General features: G+C 33.2%; 3 protein-coding genes across 6 annotated transcripts; 1 reads left to right on the top strand and 2 right to left on the bottom strand.

The window, feature by feature from the left end:
* Positions 1-170: 170 nt before the first annotated feature.
* LOC113506324 (endoribonuclease Dcr-1-like) lies at positions 171-382 on the bottom strand (the record flags this gene model as incomplete). Its single annotated transcript, XM_026889167.1, is given in 1 exon segment — positions 171-382. A coding segment is annotated over 1 exon segment (48 nt), but the record flags the coding sequence as incomplete, so codon positions are not given.
* Positions 383-1,592: 1,210 nt separating this feature from the next.
* On the bottom strand, positions 1,593-13,250 carry LOC113506323 (endoribonuclease Dicer-like). 3 transcript variants are annotated; one of them, XM_026889166.1, is made up of 10 exons: positions 13,167-13,250; positions 11,479-11,602; positions 9,262-9,389; positions 5,859-5,972; positions 4,563-4,740; positions 4,147-4,270; positions 3,550-3,742; positions 2,642-2,820; positions 2,015-2,150; positions 1,593-1,643 (listed from the first exon to the last, which is right to left on the bottom strand). In XM_026889166.1, the coding sequence occupies exons 2-9, from the start codon at positions 11,588-11,590 to the stop codon at positions 2,066-2,068; spliced, it is 1,113 nt and encodes a 370-aa protein (XP_026744967.1). In that variant the 5' UTR covers positions 11,591-11,602; positions 13,167-13,250; the 3' UTR covers positions 1,593-1,643; positions 2,015-2,065. The 3 variants fall into 3 exon arrangements, with proteins under 3 accessions (XP_026744967.1, XP_026744966.1, XP_026744965.1); XM_026889165.1 differs by lacking the exon at positions 13,167-13,250 and adding an exon at positions 12,736-12,932; XM_026889164.1 differs by lacking the exon at positions 13,167-13,250 and adding an exon at positions 12,658-12,931.
* Positions 13,251-14,034: 784 nt separating this feature from the next.
* Positions 14,035-19,267, top strand: LOC113506325 (PRADC1-like protein). 2 transcript variants are annotated; one of them, XM_026889168.1, is made up of 6 exons: positions 14,037-14,316; positions 14,515-14,651; positions 15,026-15,141; positions 15,473-15,598; positions 15,893-16,060; positions 19,078-19,267. In XM_026889168.1, the coding sequence occupies exons 1-6, from the start codon at positions 14,253-14,255 to the stop codon at positions 19,085-19,087; spliced, it is 621 nt and encodes a 206-aa protein (XP_026744969.1). In that variant the 5' UTR covers positions 14,037-14,252; the 3' UTR covers positions 19,088-19,267. The 2 variants fall into 2 exon arrangements, with proteins under 2 accessions (XP_026744970.1, XP_026744969.1); XM_026889169.1 differs by having other exon boundaries at positions 14,035-14,316; positions 15,893-19,267.
* Positions 19,268-20,013: the final 746 nt, after the last annotated feature.

Genomic DNA, 20,013 nt, shown 5'->3' with positions numbered 1-20,013 from the left:
AATATCTGTTTTTGACAAAAAAATATTATTATTATTTATGACACTACTTGTGGAACAGAAATGTACCTACTACTTGGTTTATCTTTTTTTTATATAAATAGAACTGGGCTAAGATTTTAAACATTTTTAAGCTTAAGATGATAGGTTGAAAGGTTGTTTGATTTACATACACGCTGAATGAGTTGTTCTGTTTCTTGAAATTCCTTATAAAGAGTCATGAATTTCTTTTCGTCCTCCCTATTAACTAAGATGACGTAACTGGATTCGGAGCTTCGGGCACGGCCTGTAATTAGCAAATATATTGATTATTATTAAAATAGACTTAATAGAATCATTCTTAAAGACTATTATTGAATTGAAGTTATATAACTGCTCTTGATAAAAAAAAAAACTAATTCCGAATCGATAATATACAAATATTCCACAAATTCTACACAACGCCATCTAGTCTCGAACTAAGCAAAACTTTTATTATGAGTACTTAACAACGAATAAACATACTTACATATTTATAAATACATACGACAGTTTTTAACAAATAAATTATGCCCAGACACACAAAAACTTCACGAGTTTATCACACAAACATTTGTTCCAGATAGGTATCGAACCCACGGCCTCTGGTGTAAGTGTAACAGACTAGAACAGACTAGACCACTAACTATTAAACCAACAGTCCAGTCATGCGTCATCAAAACAAAACCTACTGTATTACGAAGGTAGCAAGTCTTAATTTCACATAAGATGTTTGATTAAAGAGAAAAAATGAATGAAATACAAACCTTTGCCTCTGTATGTACGATCGGTATTCCAAAGGCTGATCATAGCGCAGCACCAATAAACACTGCGGAATATCTATGCCTTCTTCTATGACGCTTGTTGATATTAAGCAATTTAGATCACTGAAAATAAACGCAGTTTATAATACGTCTGACGTGGATTTCCATGGACTGAACGTAAGCGTAAAAAATTTAGATTTTGAAGTGCTTTGAAAGTAAAAAAGAAAGGTGTCCCAGAAAGCATTCTGCTTTAGTGTTTCGATTGATTAACATATAAGATTGACACACTGACAATTATAACAGGGTAGTTGGCAATGAGAATGTATTTTTAATTTTAAAGTAAAAAAAATGCGTTTTTTTTTATTCACCAAAGACTGATGTCCAAAAATATTGGATACGTATTTTTTCTGTTATTTCGTAAACAAAAAAGGGAGGGTTTACAGAGACACACACATAAATGCCTTTCACGACGTTTGACGTCGCAAGTTACAAAGCAAAAAGTCTTGACGTGTCCTGGTCTTCCCAAAAAATAATATAAAATAAATTGTTTCCTTCCTATTTTACTGAAACATTAATATTTTAGTTACCGATTCGGAAGCAAGTGTTAGTACTCGCTATACTCACTTATTTCCGAACTTTAAGAGAGCTTGCTGTCCAGTCTTCTTAATATAATATTCTTCTCTAGTACTTTTCAAGGATTCACATTGAAACCAACAACGAAATCGTGTTTGAGAAAATCGAACTCCGCGGGATTGGAGTCCCGAACATCTTTTAGTAAATTATACAACACTTTTGCAGTGAATCTCTGTTTCGTGAATATGATAGCCGAGAGTGGTTTTCTTGAGCGATTAACTTTTAATAAAACTGTAAACAAAAAGTATGTCGGTTATCTTCAAAGGAAATATGTATAGTTTGTTCTGTAACTATAAAAAAGACTTTGTATTATATAGTTAACAAGTATTTAGCTTCAGGGAGCCAACATTTCCTAGCTGTCTAGTCGAGCAGTGAATTTATTCAAGGCAATCAAAATAGACCCTAAATGTACTGGTCGAAAGTTAAATCTTGAAACAAATACTCCCGCCTTTTTGACCCTTCAATACTCAAACAATTTTGATCTTTATTTTCTTAGCTGTAGAATCTATTTGCTAGTATCATAAACAAGTTCTTTTACTCTGAGGCGGTCCTAAGACCACTCGACAAAAAATAGTTTTACTATTGAAAAAAGTTGAACTTACCTCCAGGAGTATCTTGATAAGCAGGATTATATTCCTTTAAAATATTTAAAGTTAGCAAAACCTTTCTGAAGAATACTTAATAATCCTTTCATAGCCGTGAACATCGCTCATTGCTTTCAGAAGTCTGGCTCGAGCACTGTAATGATTGAATCGAGAACATTTTATGTGATTAATAATTTAACAACCAATTGCTGGACTCAACACCTGACTGTGACGTGTTTGCGAGTGAAAAGATGCTATTTTTGTCTGAATGCTTAAAGTTTTGTGAGAGAGCTGATTGCTGAGAGGTTGATGTTATAATTTTGGAAGTAGTTATTTCTGTTATGATTTTTATTTTTCATTTGAACGTTTATATGTTTTGTTATTTTGTTATTAATTTTTTTTTAAACATATATTTTTTACTTTCTTTATTTGAAAGCATTTTTTCTTTTTGTAATTTTGTCATTGTTTTTATTGAATAGTGTAATTGGTGTTGTACCGTCTATTCAAATAAATAAATAAATAAACAACTATTTATTCAGGCGTATTTTTCCAACCCAGACCCAACTGGAGTCCTTAATCATGAGGCGATTAAGGTGCCCGGTTGCTTTTAAGTACTTTAATAATTAATTTAACAAAAAAACTTACTCAATACAGCATGTAATGACATTTTGGTAAAGAATATCCTCTTCCTTCGACGAAGCCCGACGACGCAGTCGTTCCAACAATATTATATAAGCCAGTATACCTAAAGAACCGCCGTACATGCCGAGCTCATTTAAAAACAGTATCATTGAGCTTATCATGTTCTTAACAGCTTTCACGATCTAAAAATTTGAATTGATTGAAAAGTCTGGTGTTGCTTGTTTGCTTGTTGTTGTATTATAGCTTGATTATTTATGTTAGACAAGAGGAACCAAGAAAATTTTCTGCTTTTCTAAAGGCAACTCTGTTTTTGGAATGATTTTCTCTTACCAGGTGATAAGAGAAAATCCCGCTTTCGGGAAATTGTTGCCCTATCAACAATTTTCCGACAACGGAGGTAGTAAGAGAAAAGGGTTAATTTAATTTAATCTATACTAATATATAAAGCTGAAGAGTTTGTTTGTTTATTTGAACGCGCTAATCTCAGGAACTACTGGTGCAAATCGAAAAATCCTTTTTGTGTTCAATAGATCATTCATCTAGGAAGGTTTTAGGCTATAAACCATCACGCTGCGACTAATAGGAGCGCAGATGCAATGGAAAATGTGGAAAAAACAGGGTAGATATAAATCATATCTTATATCTTCTAACCACGCGGACGAAGTCGCGGGCAACAGCTAGTATCTTATAAAGTTTAAAATGAAATAAGTTAGATGCATAAAGAATTTAGGACATGTATGCGTCTATTTGTGCCCTTGCGCATGCGAAATGATTAATTAAATTTTACAACTGCATAGATGCATTCTAAAAAGTTCGATTTTGTCCCTAATTTCTGTTATATCGATATTTGCGCACAATTAATCGAATTAAACGATTGTGATCCAAAAATCCTAATAAGCCTTTTGGATTACCTTTTTAGGGTTGTTGCTGATATCTTCTTGGTGTTGTTTCAATGTAATTGTCTGCTTCGTTGAAGAGCGGGGTAGTTTTACACTTGCAATAAGCTCTTGCCTGACCGATAAGAGTTTTATAACTTCGTTCGTAACCGCCGATGGTGGCGAACTTCTGTAGAACTGAACCATTTCATTTGGATTCGTTGAATAACTGGAATAATAAAGTGGAGCGAATCGAAACGTAATCGAAAAAGGTTATATAGAACACGAAGTAATGAAGGGAAAAAAATGGGCATTAATGCAAAAACACTATTCAAGACATTGGACAAGCTTGTTATAACTTTTTCAAGAGTTCGGTACTAAGGCTTTGGTGTAGTGCCCGAACCGCCGTGATTTTAAGCAAGACTTCAAACAACCCAAATTTTGTCAACAATTGAGACCAACTACTGAACATACAAAATATATAGTTAAACAAAAAGCGACCCCGAACAAAGTTATGTAATACTTGTGTCGCGAGAGCTTTGCGCAACACCCAGATTCAAAAATCTCACAAAGGCTCTCTAAAAACCCATCAATTTATTACTAACGTAAATTTTACTTTTATTTGGTACACACTTCAAGACTTTCCCGAGTTCATCGACTGTAGCGATAGTCGCGTGGAATGTTATTTCCAGGTCGTGTAACGTGTCCTCGACCTTCCTTGATTTCACATTAGCATTTAGCAGAGTTGCAGTCAGACCTAAAAACAAAAATGGTTAATGGAAAACATTTTTCTTTTACATTATCATTTAATAATACGATAACTTCTGTAGGCTTATTTGACCAACGCCATATTTTAATACATTGAAATTAACTTAATAGGTGGTGGTTCGGAACCTTCGACTACCGCCACGGTAAACAGCAGGTAAGCAATATTATTATTACATTGCAGTAAGACAAAACAGGACGGCTATAGTATGTGCGTTTTTTCTGAAATAATTATAATAGAATAAGGATTACCATCCACAGGCAATCGTCAATTGTTTCGTTACCTAAAACTCGAGGCTGGCTATGTTTCGGGCATCCTTCGAAATGTTTCATGATGACCCGCATAGGATGATCTTCAACGGCATGGTGACATTCATCAAATATCAGAAGATTTATATCTTCTATTCTAATGTACTGATGGGTCAACATGTCATTTAGAATCTGACTCGTCATCACGATGACCTGTAAATAAATGCTTATTAGAAAACAAAATATTTTTTCCAGACTTAAAATAGGTGCTTAGATCAAGGAAGTTAAACATAGCACTACGCTGATCGGTAGGTACTTCCACAACTGCAACAGTCTCAATCCACTTGATCAGGTAATAATAAAAAGCGCGTCTAAAAATTACCAAATGTAATATACCTACCACTGAAATAAATCAATCTAAGTACTTCAATCGGTCAGTCTATTTTTTAAAATGACATAAGTACTAACCAAGATCTCTTTTATAAGATTGTTTACTTTTTTTTAGTACGCACACAAGAGGAGTATGGCTCCAAGAGGTCGTGTTAGGTGACCGAGTCCCGTAAGATTATTAAAAGGCGTCTTTGTATGAACATAGACGCTTTGTTTTTAAAATAAAAAAGGTATAGGAGACAGACCCTTAAGTCTCAGCCATAAAGGTGCTTATCAGTAGTACGTATTAATCATATTTTATTACAACTATAGCTATTACAAGTAAGACACAAAGATCACATGTTTTCAGTGAAATAATCGTCAAAAGCAATTGAAGTATTATTCTCAAGAAGGACTTGGGTTTCGCACTAAATAGGTCGATGTATGGACACGTAATTACATGTCGTAACAAGTCAGTCAGTCTGGACTGCAGTGAGTCATTTCTTTAGCTCCAATGTCATAAATTGGTATAGATATATTATGTTAGGTATAAGTGTGATGTGATAAGCGCTCTGCGTCTGCAAAGTTGACTAACTAATAAGCATTGTATCCGAGTTAATTAATCGTTTTCATTAATATTACAAAACTACATCATTCGAAGCACATAACGTAATATTTTTTTCTTGTATTCAAACCCTAAGTGGGACTAAGGTACCATGTCTAACTGTCTGCCCAGTGTGCAGTATGTCTGACACGACGCTTTATTTTATGTACCGTGATAGCAAGCTAGTTGAAATAAAAGGATTATGGTAGTATTACTATTTGCGCTATAACTTTATGCGATCAATTATGCTTAGGTTGCAGAAAGACCGACCTTATTTAACAAAAGATTTTAACTAAGTACCTACCTGCCTGCAACTGTATATATATATAAGCATATATGCTTTGAATATATATCATACCTGGTTCTTCTCAAGTTCAGCATCCCATTTCGCCTTATCCCAATAATCGACGCCATTTTCGCTGCTGTAGGCCCCTACTCCAGATACAGCACACAGCTTCTCTATTACATTCTTCTACAATAACAGAAATAGTTCAGTTAACAATCGTGATTAGTTTCCTTAGATTTATTACCAATTGTAATAAACCTATTTTACGAAACTCAGAAAACAAGCAACGTATAACGGATTTGTGTGTGCATGAATGGTTGTGGTAAATATTTTAAAATCTTATGAAGTTGAGCCTTCTAGAATTCGATATATTCAGTGCACACAATCAAGGCAGAAAAAAATGGCATAATATATCTATAAATCAGTAGCACAGATCCATGACACAATACACATAACAAACACCTTTTAACAGAAAAAAAGGAAACCCTAATCATTACAAGAACATCGTCAAACTGAATATATGTAACTGGAATTGAGTACCTTTTTTTCATTACCATTTTTACGCCAGGATTCTCACAAGAGATTTTAGTTAGTCGAAAATTCTGAGTTTTCTTTAGCTTTTTTGTTAAAAAGTGTTTTTTCTCCAGAATCCTTCATTGTTGTTGTGTTATGAGCTAGTCTAACAATCGCAGTTCCAAACATGAGAACAAATGGTGATCAGCGGTTGTGTAATGAAATTTCAAAAACATGCAAATTCCGGCTAATAACGATGAAGTTGAGAAGCAAAATACTTTCATCTCCCTTATTTGAACGGTCTGCGTAAGCGAATGAGTTATGATAGCATTATAAGGGCTCAAGAATGTTCTTAAAAAAGTAAAAGCATTCCGTAAGTTTTAGAAATGGAACATGAGGTGTGGTAAACAATCGATATATTTGTTAAATAATTTGTTAGCAAAATTCCATCACATTAGATAATTAGCAAACACCAAGGCCAAACATTAATTTGATTTTGTTGATACTCATTTGTATAAAAATTGTCAATTACTTACAACCAAGTTACCTACTTTCTTTTAAGTTAAAATTCTCTGAAAATAGCCTAAAATAGTACAAACACAGAGTTGAAGTCAATAAAATTTCAAATAAGATAAGGTTCCTATGACTTATCAGAAATATAAACTCCATAACAACAGAGTTCTGTTGGCTTAACGTTTGTCGACAATTTAAATGAGTCACTTTTCAATTCATACCGTGTTTTACGTTTAAAGCACAATTCATGCGACACTCTTAACTTTCTTAACGAATTTTAATTTACACCTACCTCAGTGCATTTAGCGCCAAGCCGCCGACCAATGTTAGTGTTCCACAGGTGGCAAAAGTATAGAATGTTAAAAGCAAGGTTAATTCTAATGAAATGGGTTCAATAATAGCACAAATTATTTGTCAATTAAAAATAGCATAATGATATTAATAGATAAATACGTTTATATAAAGATGAAGGAAAACTAACTACGAATTGATGCTTATGACGCCGATGACAAATAAATATCAGTTCGTGATGAGCGAGTCTCCATTTTTCTTCACCTTGTAGAACCACGTAATTATTTCCCTGGTTAACCTCTTATTAACTAAAATTCTAAAAGTGTTTGTAGCTAAATAGCTAAAAATACGTTACCGTGATAAGAAATTTCGTTTTTTCGATCAGTCTTGGGTTAAAAACACAAAAAAGAGGCTTTTAGTTGGATTAGTTAAGCTCTAAGGAGTATTTGTCTAGTATTTATAGAGCACTGACATTTCTAATCATTTAATATCATGCTTAACTAGATAATATTAAATGCTGCCCGCGACTTCGTCCGCGTGATTATAGGTAACACAAATATAAGATTTAATTTAAATAACTTTGAATATCAGAGGACTTTAACACCCACTCCGCAACCCCTTTTACGCCCTTAAAAACGACCACCCTTGTTTTATGACTTCCAATTAAACTTCAAAAAATCGGCAACGTTTTATACTAACTTTGAGACTCCATTTTAGGGGTAAAATTCAATTCTGAAGAGGTTTCATAAATTTTCAAAAAACCGTTCTCAATCCCCGTGCAATTTTTCAAGTTCCTTACCTTTAAAGCTTTGACCTTTATAAGCGAGTCGGTAAATTCTACTTTAAATTTACCGAATAAAAAGTTCTCAATATCAGCGACTTTTAGGGACAAGGAATACCTTAGTAAAACTTGTTAAATTATAACTGAGGCTTTACATTGAACCCGATTTAACAATAACAGATCAGTATTATTGTATATTCTGTGCCATTTCTGTTTATTGACCTACATTGGTATGTAAGCAATAGCTTGAAGATTTATTTCGATTTTTTGGATGCTTTATCCAAAATCTTATCCTTTTTGCTAGCATAAAACTTGTTTCGGAACACTACTTTTAAATATGAAGACCTTTTCTGGTGCTTAAACACATACATGTAATATTCTTAAACAAGTGAGCATTAATAGCGTGCACTTTGAAAGTATGCAAAACAAAGATGACTCATAAACTCGTTTATGGAGCATGTCGATACAAGAATAACGTAACTCTAATTCAAGTAGCAACTACACAGGCCAGCAAAATATCTCGGGCGACCCACTAACTTTGAAACTTACAACTATAAAACTCAGGGGTTACGAGTGTGGATGTTATGACAATGAAGCGCCTAAAATTTCACTCTAGTATTTATTATGTGAATATAAGTATGGAATAGTGTTCATGTACTACGTCCGATCTTTATTTATTCCAAATCCTATATGTATTTACAGTTCTAAAGTACAAAAATAAAGTTATTCCAGGGCCTTCTCGAGAAAATGGTGATGAAATGCGGATTTTCTTTAACATCATGGCTCTCTGAATACGTAAACTTACTCAAGACAAGCCCAGAAAAATGGTAGTATAATAGAGATATTTTATTTTGATGCAGACTTAATGCAAAATGAAAGATGTAGGTATAGATAATATTATTACGAAATCAAACCTTATGAGTTAATGATTACCGGCCAAAGTTTGGATTTGAAACTAATAACATCGGATGTAGTACAGTACATTTTAGCTTAGCGCAATGATAGGCGTAAGTGGACAAATGAAGGCCGCATATTAGTAAGTAATAAAAAAAAATATGATATCACGTACGTTGTACAAACGGCTGGATCTATTGTGTACCGCTGTAGTTGAAACACAAAAGATCACGAATAAGATAACAAGCGCGCTTTGCACTGCTCTAGTTATACACGAAGCGGGGATTCCCTAGTACAGAGTAACATACTCTTTACTCGGGAATCCCCGGTTCATAGAAATAGTAGAAGCCGATATTCTATATTCTGCGATGCCGGTTAGTCTTTACAAAGTGGTACTCAAAAGATAAAACCGCCAGTAGTTATGAACACACACTTTGTATGAAAAAATCAAAGGTTGCATGAATAACGAAGAAACATATTCACCTGTTGAGTGACTAACGGAACATTGTTGACAAGGAAAAATGTCCTTTTCCCGCCTTGGCCCCAAGGCAACTGCAAGGCTTCTCGAAATCGTTTTATTAGGCATATCGCAATAAAGGTTTTGCCTGAACCTGAAACAAAAAATCTACTTGCAATTCGTTCTTTTTTTAACACAAGCTACCTCATTTGCCATGTTGCCAGGAAACAAAAAGCGACCTATCTGACACGGCCTAAGCAGATACCAAATTGTCTCAAAATTGGTTCGAGTGTTTGAGCGTGTAGTGGTACTGTGGTACCAAAGTAACATATTCTTTCCCCTTTATAATATTAGTTCGAATTGGAAGGCACATTAAGCTTAGTCTAAACAAACCTATACAAGAATTTAACAGCTACGTGTTGACAAACCGGCCCTTAATTTAGCTTCAGTCCGTGGAACAGCCATTGTGGATTGTGTTTATATTTTAAGCAAAACTTTCTGTTCTCATGTTTCTCGTTAATCGTGCGTTGGACCTACTTTACTTACTCACTTACTCTGTTGGCTCAGCGACCCAAATTGTGTTTCCGACCCAATTTGGCCTTTGATACGAGAGAAACTTTACAATAGGTATTTAACTAGTACCTACAAAACATTGCTCTCGTGATTTCTTATGCGTTTTTAATTTAAAAATATCAGTTTTAGCAACTTTCCCCGGATTTATCGCAGTTTAATTGGTATCTGGGGAGCTCCGAAGGGGAGAGTGTTTATTTGTAGTCCGGGGTAAGAATTTAAAATCTTGAGCCTCCACACGCACTAGCTCCCATATCACGCTCAATCGACGTAATACGTTAAGAAAGACCCCTCAGCATAGTCAGCATGTCCGGGCTCTAGACTCTAAAATCCGGGATTATTACGCATCTATTCCTGGTTTCAGTGGTTTCCAAACGTAAGAGACGGCAAATAGAGAACCTATCAAAATATCAATCAGAAGCAAAAGCACACATCGTGGCGAAACCAAAGAAAATCTCGTACAACGAATCTAATGGTTCTCTTTAGTTTTAGGTAAATGAATTTCCTCAGACTAATTTAAAACAATAATAAATCGTTGTTTAAAGCAGTCAAAATGAGTCATTATTAGTTATCGTAACATGAGCGTGCGAGATACTTAAGTACCTAATAATAATATCGGAATTGTTAACGAATTATCGACTAACACTTACTCCCACGTTATGTGACGTCATAATTAGAAAATATTAATGAATACAATTAAGCTTTAGCCTTCTTCCACTAAAACATTTCCTTTGAAAGTAATTTAAATAAAAGCATTTTGGTGGTTTTTTTTTTAATAATTCTAAATCTATAGGTATTATTAGCCACCGATAACGATAGATAACGTCATCGTTAACCGTCGCCGTCGACATCATCCACCAAGAGCACGCTCTTCAAAGTAAGTGGCAGCCTAGAGATACTACTTCTCAATTAATAAGTACTTGTCTTATCTGTACTGTTACTGCAAAGAGTACTAATTAACAGCTGAGAATTAATCCAACACTAACACAACAACTATGTATTTGAAAGGCCCTTTGGCTGTGAAGGTACATTAATCCCCTTTTATCTCCTAGCAAGAAACACATGCAATGGCAACCTCTATAATAATAAATAAATAAATAAATAAATGCGGACAACATCACATACATTGTTCTGAACCCAAAGTAAGTTGCTGAAGCACTTGTGTTATGGAATTCAGATACAACGAAGGTACCACAAACACCCAGACCCGAAACAATGTAGAAATGTTAATTTTTACATTGACCCGACCGGGGATCGAACCCGGGACCTCAGAGCTAGCGACACCTTGAAACCGGTGCGTACGCCACTCGACCACGGAGGTCGTCAAATCTCTATGACTTTGACCACTATGAACCGTATGAATTACCTTTATTTAAATACACTAGCTATTGACAACAGCTTCATAACAGAATGTTGAATAAGTAAAAGTTATCTATGTTAATCAACCTCCTTCTGGTGTTAGCAAACTTCGTGGAAGGAAATTAGTCTGAGATGTGCCTGAAGGAGTAACAAACATACTTAAGTACATTAACATTCCGTCAGACAGTCCTGATTTTATACCTTTGTTTAGTCCTAGCTACCGCATTAGGTTAAGATACCTGTTATGGTAGATTAGAGTGATAATTAAATAAATAAATATTGGTGTTGTTTGTATTTCTTATCCAACTCCTTACCTGTGGGTAAATATATGATGGTATTATTTCGAACAGCTATCTCTTCAAGCTGGGCTTGATAAGGTCTTGACTTTAACTGCTCGACACCATCCGAACCGTCGTCAACATCCATTTTTGTTGGAGACTTACACAAAGAAAAAAATACTTAATATACAAAAACATAACTATGCACCTTACAATATCCATCCTTTCAAGTATTAAATGAAGTCATCACGCAGTCAGTCGTCGAGTGCTTGCTTTGAGCATATCACAGTTTACAAAGACAAGATTTTTATGCTTCACCACATAATATTATGTGGTTAATTTTTGTACTGTACTGCAAGGCAAAGGACTCTCTCACTCATTGATTTCAATAAGTTAGTCTAAGATTATTCTCTGTCACATAAAAATTTAATCTCAATATTGATTGAGATTTAATTTACAATACGAATACACACAGATTGATATTTAGATTCTGCTGCAAAATAAATAAAGATATCTATTTACAACATTATCAAAGCACATCTCTAGTCAATCCTGTTATAAAAAAAACCTTTTCAAAACTTACAAACCTCTCTCCGCTGATGATAATATTGTAGCAAGTGTAGTGCCCTTTATGTAGTGTTTAGTACACGTACGAAAACGAGGAAAGGAGGTTTATATTTATGTTTACCACATTAGTAGTAAGTATTAGTAGAAAAGTGATTACTCATAAATCTAAACCCATGCAAGCCACCAGAAACTTAAAAATGTGATGGAAAATCTATAATACAATACTATTTCATTCCTTATTTTAACCAAACTGTTTTTATTCACACATTCCAAGAGTCTTGTACGTGTTTTAGAATAGAAAATCTTATTTATGATGCAATCTTGACTAAATGCACTCTTTGTGTTGAAATGAGACTAGAAATTTAGGGACTATCTGTAATAATGCCTTTAATTTAAATTTTATATTTAGGTCTTACTTGCCATAACTTATTATTAATTTACTAATCAGAATGAAAGATGCCGTTAGCATAAGCTTTAATGAACAATTTTAGCGGTGTTTCAAATGAAACGTCAAGAGAGGATGAATATTAAGAGGGGAGAAGTTAAAGGAAAATATGCATTAACAATTTTCTTTTTTTCTACTCAAAATCATATCTTTACTTTACCGGCAATAACGTATTATAGCTCACAAAGTAAGTAACCACCTACCTGTATTTATGGATGCTGCAATAATTGTTCTTTCCTCTTTATTTCCAAGAAATTCAAATGTAAATAAACTTTACTTACACGTCCACTCAATACCAAACAAAATAAACTATAATTCGGTCGGCTCTACCTAACACATTCAGCTCAGTTCTTATTATTGACAGCAAAAGGGATGTCATTCCCTTAATAAAAAGTCCCCAGTGTGTTGCCCCCTGTTATTTATCTTATTCCGGATGCAAGATTTATTATCAAGTCCAACTAGTTTTAAATTTGTTGCTTATTAAAGTTATTTTATTGTTGATAATTGTAATTTAATTATTATTTAAACGTTAAGTATTGCATTTTTGCGAAAATAAACTTATTACCATTTATTTACTTAAAAATTTGAATCCGATTAAAAAAATGGTTATGAGATAACATCAATCACTTCTTAATTATGTAATAGCTTAGGACAAACATGTGAACCGAATAGACCTTTCCCAGTCGTAACACAAAACAGGAAATGTACGTACCTATAAGAATATCGTACTAAACACAAACACAATATGTAAAGTGGTTGAATCATACCATTAGGTACCAGATTCTCAAAACACCTTGCTACAAATTAATAATAGTGTATTCAGTGAAAACTACCCATAACTTGAAATCTAGATAAACACTAATTTCCTTTAAAGGAGGGTATTTTTTTTTGTGGATGTACAGTGACATTTAACATTTCATTTCACGTATACGTTAAAAAGTGCTGAGTTAAATTTCAATATTTTGAGTTTCTAATACCTGTAGAAGTCTTTTACCGAAAATAGCGTAACATAGTTTCATAGCACCTAAGAAAGAGATCAAAATATTGCAGAGTTATTGGTCTAACTGATTAAAAACAATGACTTACGTTTAGATCTGATTAAGATTTATTAAAACGGAACGTTTTTCGTTAGAACACGGTATTTCCCGTTTCATAGACTATACTTTTCACGTCTTGCTTCTTGAAAAAGGCCACGTCATTACAGTTATTTGTAGGGTTTCGAACCAAAAAGGTAAAAACGGAGCACTATTACTGAATTATTAATAATTATTACTGAATCTCCAACTGAGATAGATGAAGAATCATAGATGAAAAACTTCTGTTGCCAAAGAAAATTGTTTAAATGCCACAAACAATAAAAGCAAAATAAGCCGTTTTTTATTACAATTCAAAACAAAGTATTAAAATATGTTTCATAAAAAAATTCATCATGATGATGATGAAAAGTACCATAAAATTCAATTTGTCTTGAAGGGTCGCTTCATGGACAATTTGTCAAAAAGATTATGTTAGAGCAAACAAAGTAGAAACAATGTATACTTTGTTCGCGTCTTTTTTATCACCGTCAGGACGTCAGGATCACACATTTTTTTGCTTATTGTAATTTGTCACGATTGTTAAACAAACTTGAAAACGTCAAGTTTACAGTGTACTGTCAAAATCAAATGAGTATACATTGAAGTGTCAATAAATTTGATTCAATTGTCTTCTTCTGACATCTGTCTGTCTGTGATTAAAAATTGGGGATTTGCAAAAAGCTTTTGTGGTTACGAATATATTAAAACACAGTTAAACCAAAATGCTTGTGCCCTTGTATTCGATTTTAATTTTGGTTATTCTCATAAGTGCAGTCTCGCCCGGTGGTAATTATTATTTTTTGAGATTAGGTTATGTTCCATTAAGCATTTATTATTTTATGAAATAAATATCATTTGGTGTAAGATTTGTGTATACATGTGGATACAATTCAAAGCAAAGTATTAAAATATGTTTCATAAAATTTCCACCTCTAAAACTGGTAAAAAGTTATTGTGTTAATTTTGTTTCGTTTATTATTTCAGCAAATGATTTACACTTCTACGACGGGGTTTCTACCGCAGACGTGATTTTCGGTGACGTGTTTTTCGAAATATTAGATCCTCCTGAACTCCGATACTCATACAGGATTCGACCAGCTAAGGATTTTGGGACACCTTTCGTAAGTGCCATTACTATCCTACTATTCATCATCTCAGCCCATAGCAGTCCACTGCTGGACGTAGGCCTCTCCATAATTTCTCCTACTATTAGCCATACTATTATTAAACTGCAGTTTTTATGTGTTGTAATTTCAGGCTCAGGTGATTAGTATAATAATCCACACTATTTTGTCCAATATCATCATATAAGTTTAGGAGATCTTTTTTGTAGTAGTTTATGGTGAAGTACACCTAAATTCTACATCCACAGACTAATTATAATGTAGTTTACTCCATAATTTAATTATTTCTATTTAATTAAATATTATCTAAATGCTAGTACAAAATGTAGTTATATATGGCTTTCTGATCATGTAAATAATTTATTTTACAGAATGAAAGTGTTAAATTCTTGGAAGCAAAGCTGGTACCAACAGTACCACTGCATAGCTGCTCTGATATAGTTAACCATGATGATATAGTGGGACAAATAGCTTTATCTGAAAGAGGGTGAGCAGGATTATTTCATAATTCTAACAATCTTATAATTTTTCTATCTTGGTACCTCACAGTAATCCCATCATATTTCGATTCTTTATGATTCTTGCAATAAAGAAATGACTGAGTTTTTTAATTGGTTTTGACATAACTGGCAATACCTTTGAAAATAAGAATATTTATTCAAAGGAGTTAAGTGTATGAAAGGATCGAATCTCAGTTTTATCAGAAATTAAATTCTCATCAGTGCTGTGTGCTTTAATTTTCCTTAAAATACATCAGTAGATGCACAAAACTCCAAATATTTAAACTGTTCATACTTAATTCTAATTTAACATTTCAGAGAGTGTTCATTTGTTTATAAAACTGCCAAAGCCCAGCAGGCTGGAGCGAGAGCAGTCATTATAACTGAGTCTATAGACAGATGGGATGATTCACTTGACCATTTAATAGAAATGGTTGATGATAAGTAAGTTTTATCTTTTTCTTAAATATAATAAACATATTAAATATGAAACTCACCACTTTGTAGCTTGTGTTACTAATACCTACATTATTTCTTATGCTCTTAATATTTAAGGTTGTTTTATATATTTAAGATAAACCTAGATAGAAATATATTTTGTGCATATTGACTCAATAAAATAATATACATACAATAGTAGATTGGTAGAATAATAACTCGATCAGGAGACAATTTGACACAAAGTGTATTCTTTAAGAAGAAACTTGTATTAATGTCTGATTACATAATCATTTACAGAATGGAGTTAGACGTGAATATACCTGCAGCATTTCTCCTTGGTAGAAGTGGTGCAACAATACTTCATACATTAAGAAACTTAAAGAAGACATATGCTGTTATAAATCTGCCAATAAATATGACACATGTGCCATTTAGTAAGATGAACCAGCCTCCTTGGATTTCATGGTAAATTGCACTTTATAATAATATACAGAAAGTTCAACTTATCTGTGACCAAAGCACTCTGTGTAAGTGATCATTCAACATGAAAATTTTGTTTAGTGTGACAGTGACACACAAGTTATTGCTGTATGAGACAAGGACAAGTGTTGCTCACACATAGTGCCATGTTCAAAGATGACTTGAATTGACTAAACTTATTTGTATTCTAGAATAAACCCATAATGTGACTTATTCAATGAAGAAAATGTTACTGAAGTTAATCATATAATATACATTTCGTTACGATTACAAGCTGAGCAATAATATTTAAAAATATTTGCTTAGTATATACATACTTACATACTTGTACAGCCAGTATAAGTAGCCAGATGCTAAGATAAGATAAATAGATATAATGTGCAGATTAGTTTTGCCACAGAAACCAAACTACACCTTGTTAATTATCTGAAAGTTGTTTGACACAGAATTTATTTTATCATCACTCTAGCATCATGTAAATTTCCGTAATTGGTTACTACTGTTTTGGCCCAGTTATCTATGTATGGGCTCTATAATATTCAGTCTTAAACTAGGATTAAAACTCATACCCCACTACATTGAATAATCTTTAGACACTAAAAACATGCTCATTGAATAATAAACATCCGCTAAACCTCATGTCAATTCTCAAGATTGGGAGTTATTCTCTTGGGCATTAGACCCAATTTAATTCGACGTAATATAATTGAACAGTCTTTTAGATATTGATGCAGATACTATACTGTTAAAGCATGTCTTGTTCTATGGTGTAAGTGAGATTCTGCTATGTACAGTGTGGTGTGCCATCTTGCTTCCACACATGCAAATAACCTGCTTTAACAGATCATAATAGAAAGGACAAAGTTGTTTGTATCTGTTAAGACTAAGTTATGCTAAGTATTTGTTGACTTATATGCATGCTTACTGTTTTACTATCTAAGAGAATATTGATCAAAGGTAAAATGATATACATATATTATATTATGGAATGTTTCTTGTGTATATATATATATATATGTAGTATTTGCATTTCAAGTTTTTGTATCCTTGATTTCAATTAAATAATAGGGATGATGACAAGTTGTTCTCGTTGTTTAAAGAAAAATAATGGATTGTTGGATGATTTTTTAGTTTTGCGATGCAACAAAAATTGATCAAATTAAAGTGAAAGGAACTCGCTTATGACGTCACGTCTGTGTATAAATTTTGCGCTGTCGTTACGTCACAAGCTCTCTCAGTTAAACTTTGACACAGCCTGTCTTTATAATTTTTGATTTTTAAATTTTAATTTTTTATATCCAGTCGTCATCCCTATATTCTTGAACGGCAGAGATATAAGATAATTATGCTACCAAATATGAAGTACAATCTTTGATGTAAGGAAGTTGTTATCTAGTGACTAGGTAAAATTCATTATACAACAAAAAGTGTATCTAGTCTTTATGCTACTATGCTTAGAATGCTAGGCTCAGCTTAAATAATAAATAGGCTATGTTGATGTCAATTTTAACAAAAATAAACAGAACAGTTTCTTTTTTTTACAAATGTAAAGCGATTCAATCATTACCGTTATGAAAACGTTGAGCTTAAATTGAGATAGAAGTTGTGAAATTATAATTATCATGTAATTTTTGAAAAGTATAATCTGAGACCGTGTAACATGACTACAATATTAGTTATTTCTGTTTCAGATAAATTTTTAGCTATATTGTTCTTTTCTGATTTTAAACTGCTTATAATGGTAACCTTAAAAAGTTTTAAATGTGATGGAGAAATTATTTAATGGTACTCTTAGCAAAGCTATAATTTTTTTATCTTATTTGCATGAAAACTCTTGTTGTATGTGTTAAACTCGAATGCGTTATATTACTTATTTTATTTATTGACCTCTCAGAAACGACGTCGACATTGTCGCTTTAAGAAGAGCTCTGAGGTACCTAAAGTAGAAGATATAATATGTTCACCTTGAACGTGATAACAGTCAAAATCCAAATCACTTGCTACCAATGATACTACAAAAAGTCCTTGGTCCGCACGTCTTACCTTCAATTTGTCTATAATTGGGTATTGGATAAAAATCAGTTTGTCAGACTGATAGAAATACGTATTCAATATTTTTCGGGAAATATGTCTGACGGACATGTTTATATTATTAGATTTCGCGCCTGTTCCACCACAACCACATAAGTTCCTGTTAAATTATTTGTCAGAATTTTTAATGCAAAGGACGTCAACATTTGCAAATTTTATGTCCGATAGCGGCTAATTAGTGATTGTGAAACAGGCGCTTAGTCAAATACCTTAGTCGTGGACTGCGTTTTTAGATGACATGTCCACAGTTATTTTTACCAGCGTCAATTTGTATGTTTCTTCTTATCATCATCAGCCCGTCTTAATCCACAGCTAGATATTATAAGCCTCTACCATGGCACGAGCTCTTATTTGGATATTCTCACTGATAGTTTATTACAACAAAAAAAATACTTCAGTGAATTTATGTCAGTCGTTGCTTTTGTTTTCGATCCTCATAAGGTCATGCTTCTACTTAGGTTAGTTATTTATTCTCTAAAATATATTTTTCTTTGTATTAAAAGTGCTATAAAAATTGCTGCAGTTCTGGAAGTCTCTGATTTAAAATATATTTGAATTAAAATAATTGTTGATTATGACAGTACGACTCAATAATTATAGTGTAACTTTCTACATTAAGAAGCAAGGTCTTATCTTAGCATATCTACATTGTAAACCCATGTTAAATACTTTAATGTAAAGAAATAAACGATAATACTAACAGTGGCTTCGAAAAGATCGTGTTGAGATAAGTCTTTGTTACTTTAATCTGTTAAAAATATGTACCACTGCTGTTTGTTCATGACTATCTATTGAGATTGCTTGACTTTTTCTCGCCCAATTGGATAAATATGCGTGATGAAACCTCAGCTATAAATAATTGTTCGTTATACATGTAAATTGTTAACATTAATATAAACCTTTTGCTTCAGGATTTTGTAATATATAAGTTGATATACCGCCCGGCAGAGGTGGCATCAAATCAACAATCTGCCGAAATACGCGGTCAGTGACCTGTGAGGATCTCATTGTACATACTACATTATTGTTTTATAAATCATTGATTGATTGCTTTTTGTAATTTATTGTGTGATATGTAATACAACCAAATTGATATAACAATGTCTTTTAATTTAAATACTCGCGGTTTGCGACTATAATTTATCCATAGTACTCTTTTTATACTTAACTTGGCTATTCATTTTCTTGTGAAAGCAGGATGCGTGATAAACTTATAAGAAAGGGGGTGTGTTTACTGTAGTACCAAGCCGTAAACAAGCCTTTGCCCACACTCTGCACTCCTTCCAATCCGACAAGCTAGTAGGTACAATCCTTACTCTGTCAGACCCCGGTACAAACTGTAGCAATTTTCCTTTATCTGTTGAAAAATAATCTTTTATGTACATCGGAGGTGAGTATTAGTGTATGTAAATTATATAAAAGCCTCCTACGCTAAGTGGTGATAACCATACACTTCAGTATTAAAATTAGACAGCCTTCTTAATTATTCGACATTTTGACATCGTAAGCGTAATTAAATGATGTAACGGTTTACTCACGCGTATTTATCGGGGTAGCCCGACTAGTTTCGGACCCAACCGGGGTCCTTAATCATGAGCAGACGTCACATCAGCCAGTAAACCGTTACATCATTTAATAATGAATCAGTCTCACGATAGTTATTATAAAAAAAAAATCGTAAGCGTAAATTATAAATCTACGTGACGTGTCTAAACGAGTTGAAATGTTATTTCTATACATTTGAAGAATTGGAGAGAATACACTGGAATAGTGTCTACTAATGATACTGTTTTGTAATTCTAACGGATAGCCAAAAGGCATAAATCATCAAAAAATCAAACCCACTG

Source organism: Trichoplusia ni (assembly GCF_003590095.1).
Source record: "Trichoplusia ni isolate ovarian cell line Hi5 chromosome 10 unlocalized genomic scaffold, tn1 tig00001816_group9, whole genome shotgun sequence".
In the NCBI taxonomy this organism is placed as follows: Eukaryota; Metazoa; Arthropoda; class Insecta; order Lepidoptera; family Noctuidae; genus Trichoplusia; species Trichoplusia ni.
This window is presented reverse-complemented; position numbering and strand designations above follow the sequence as displayed.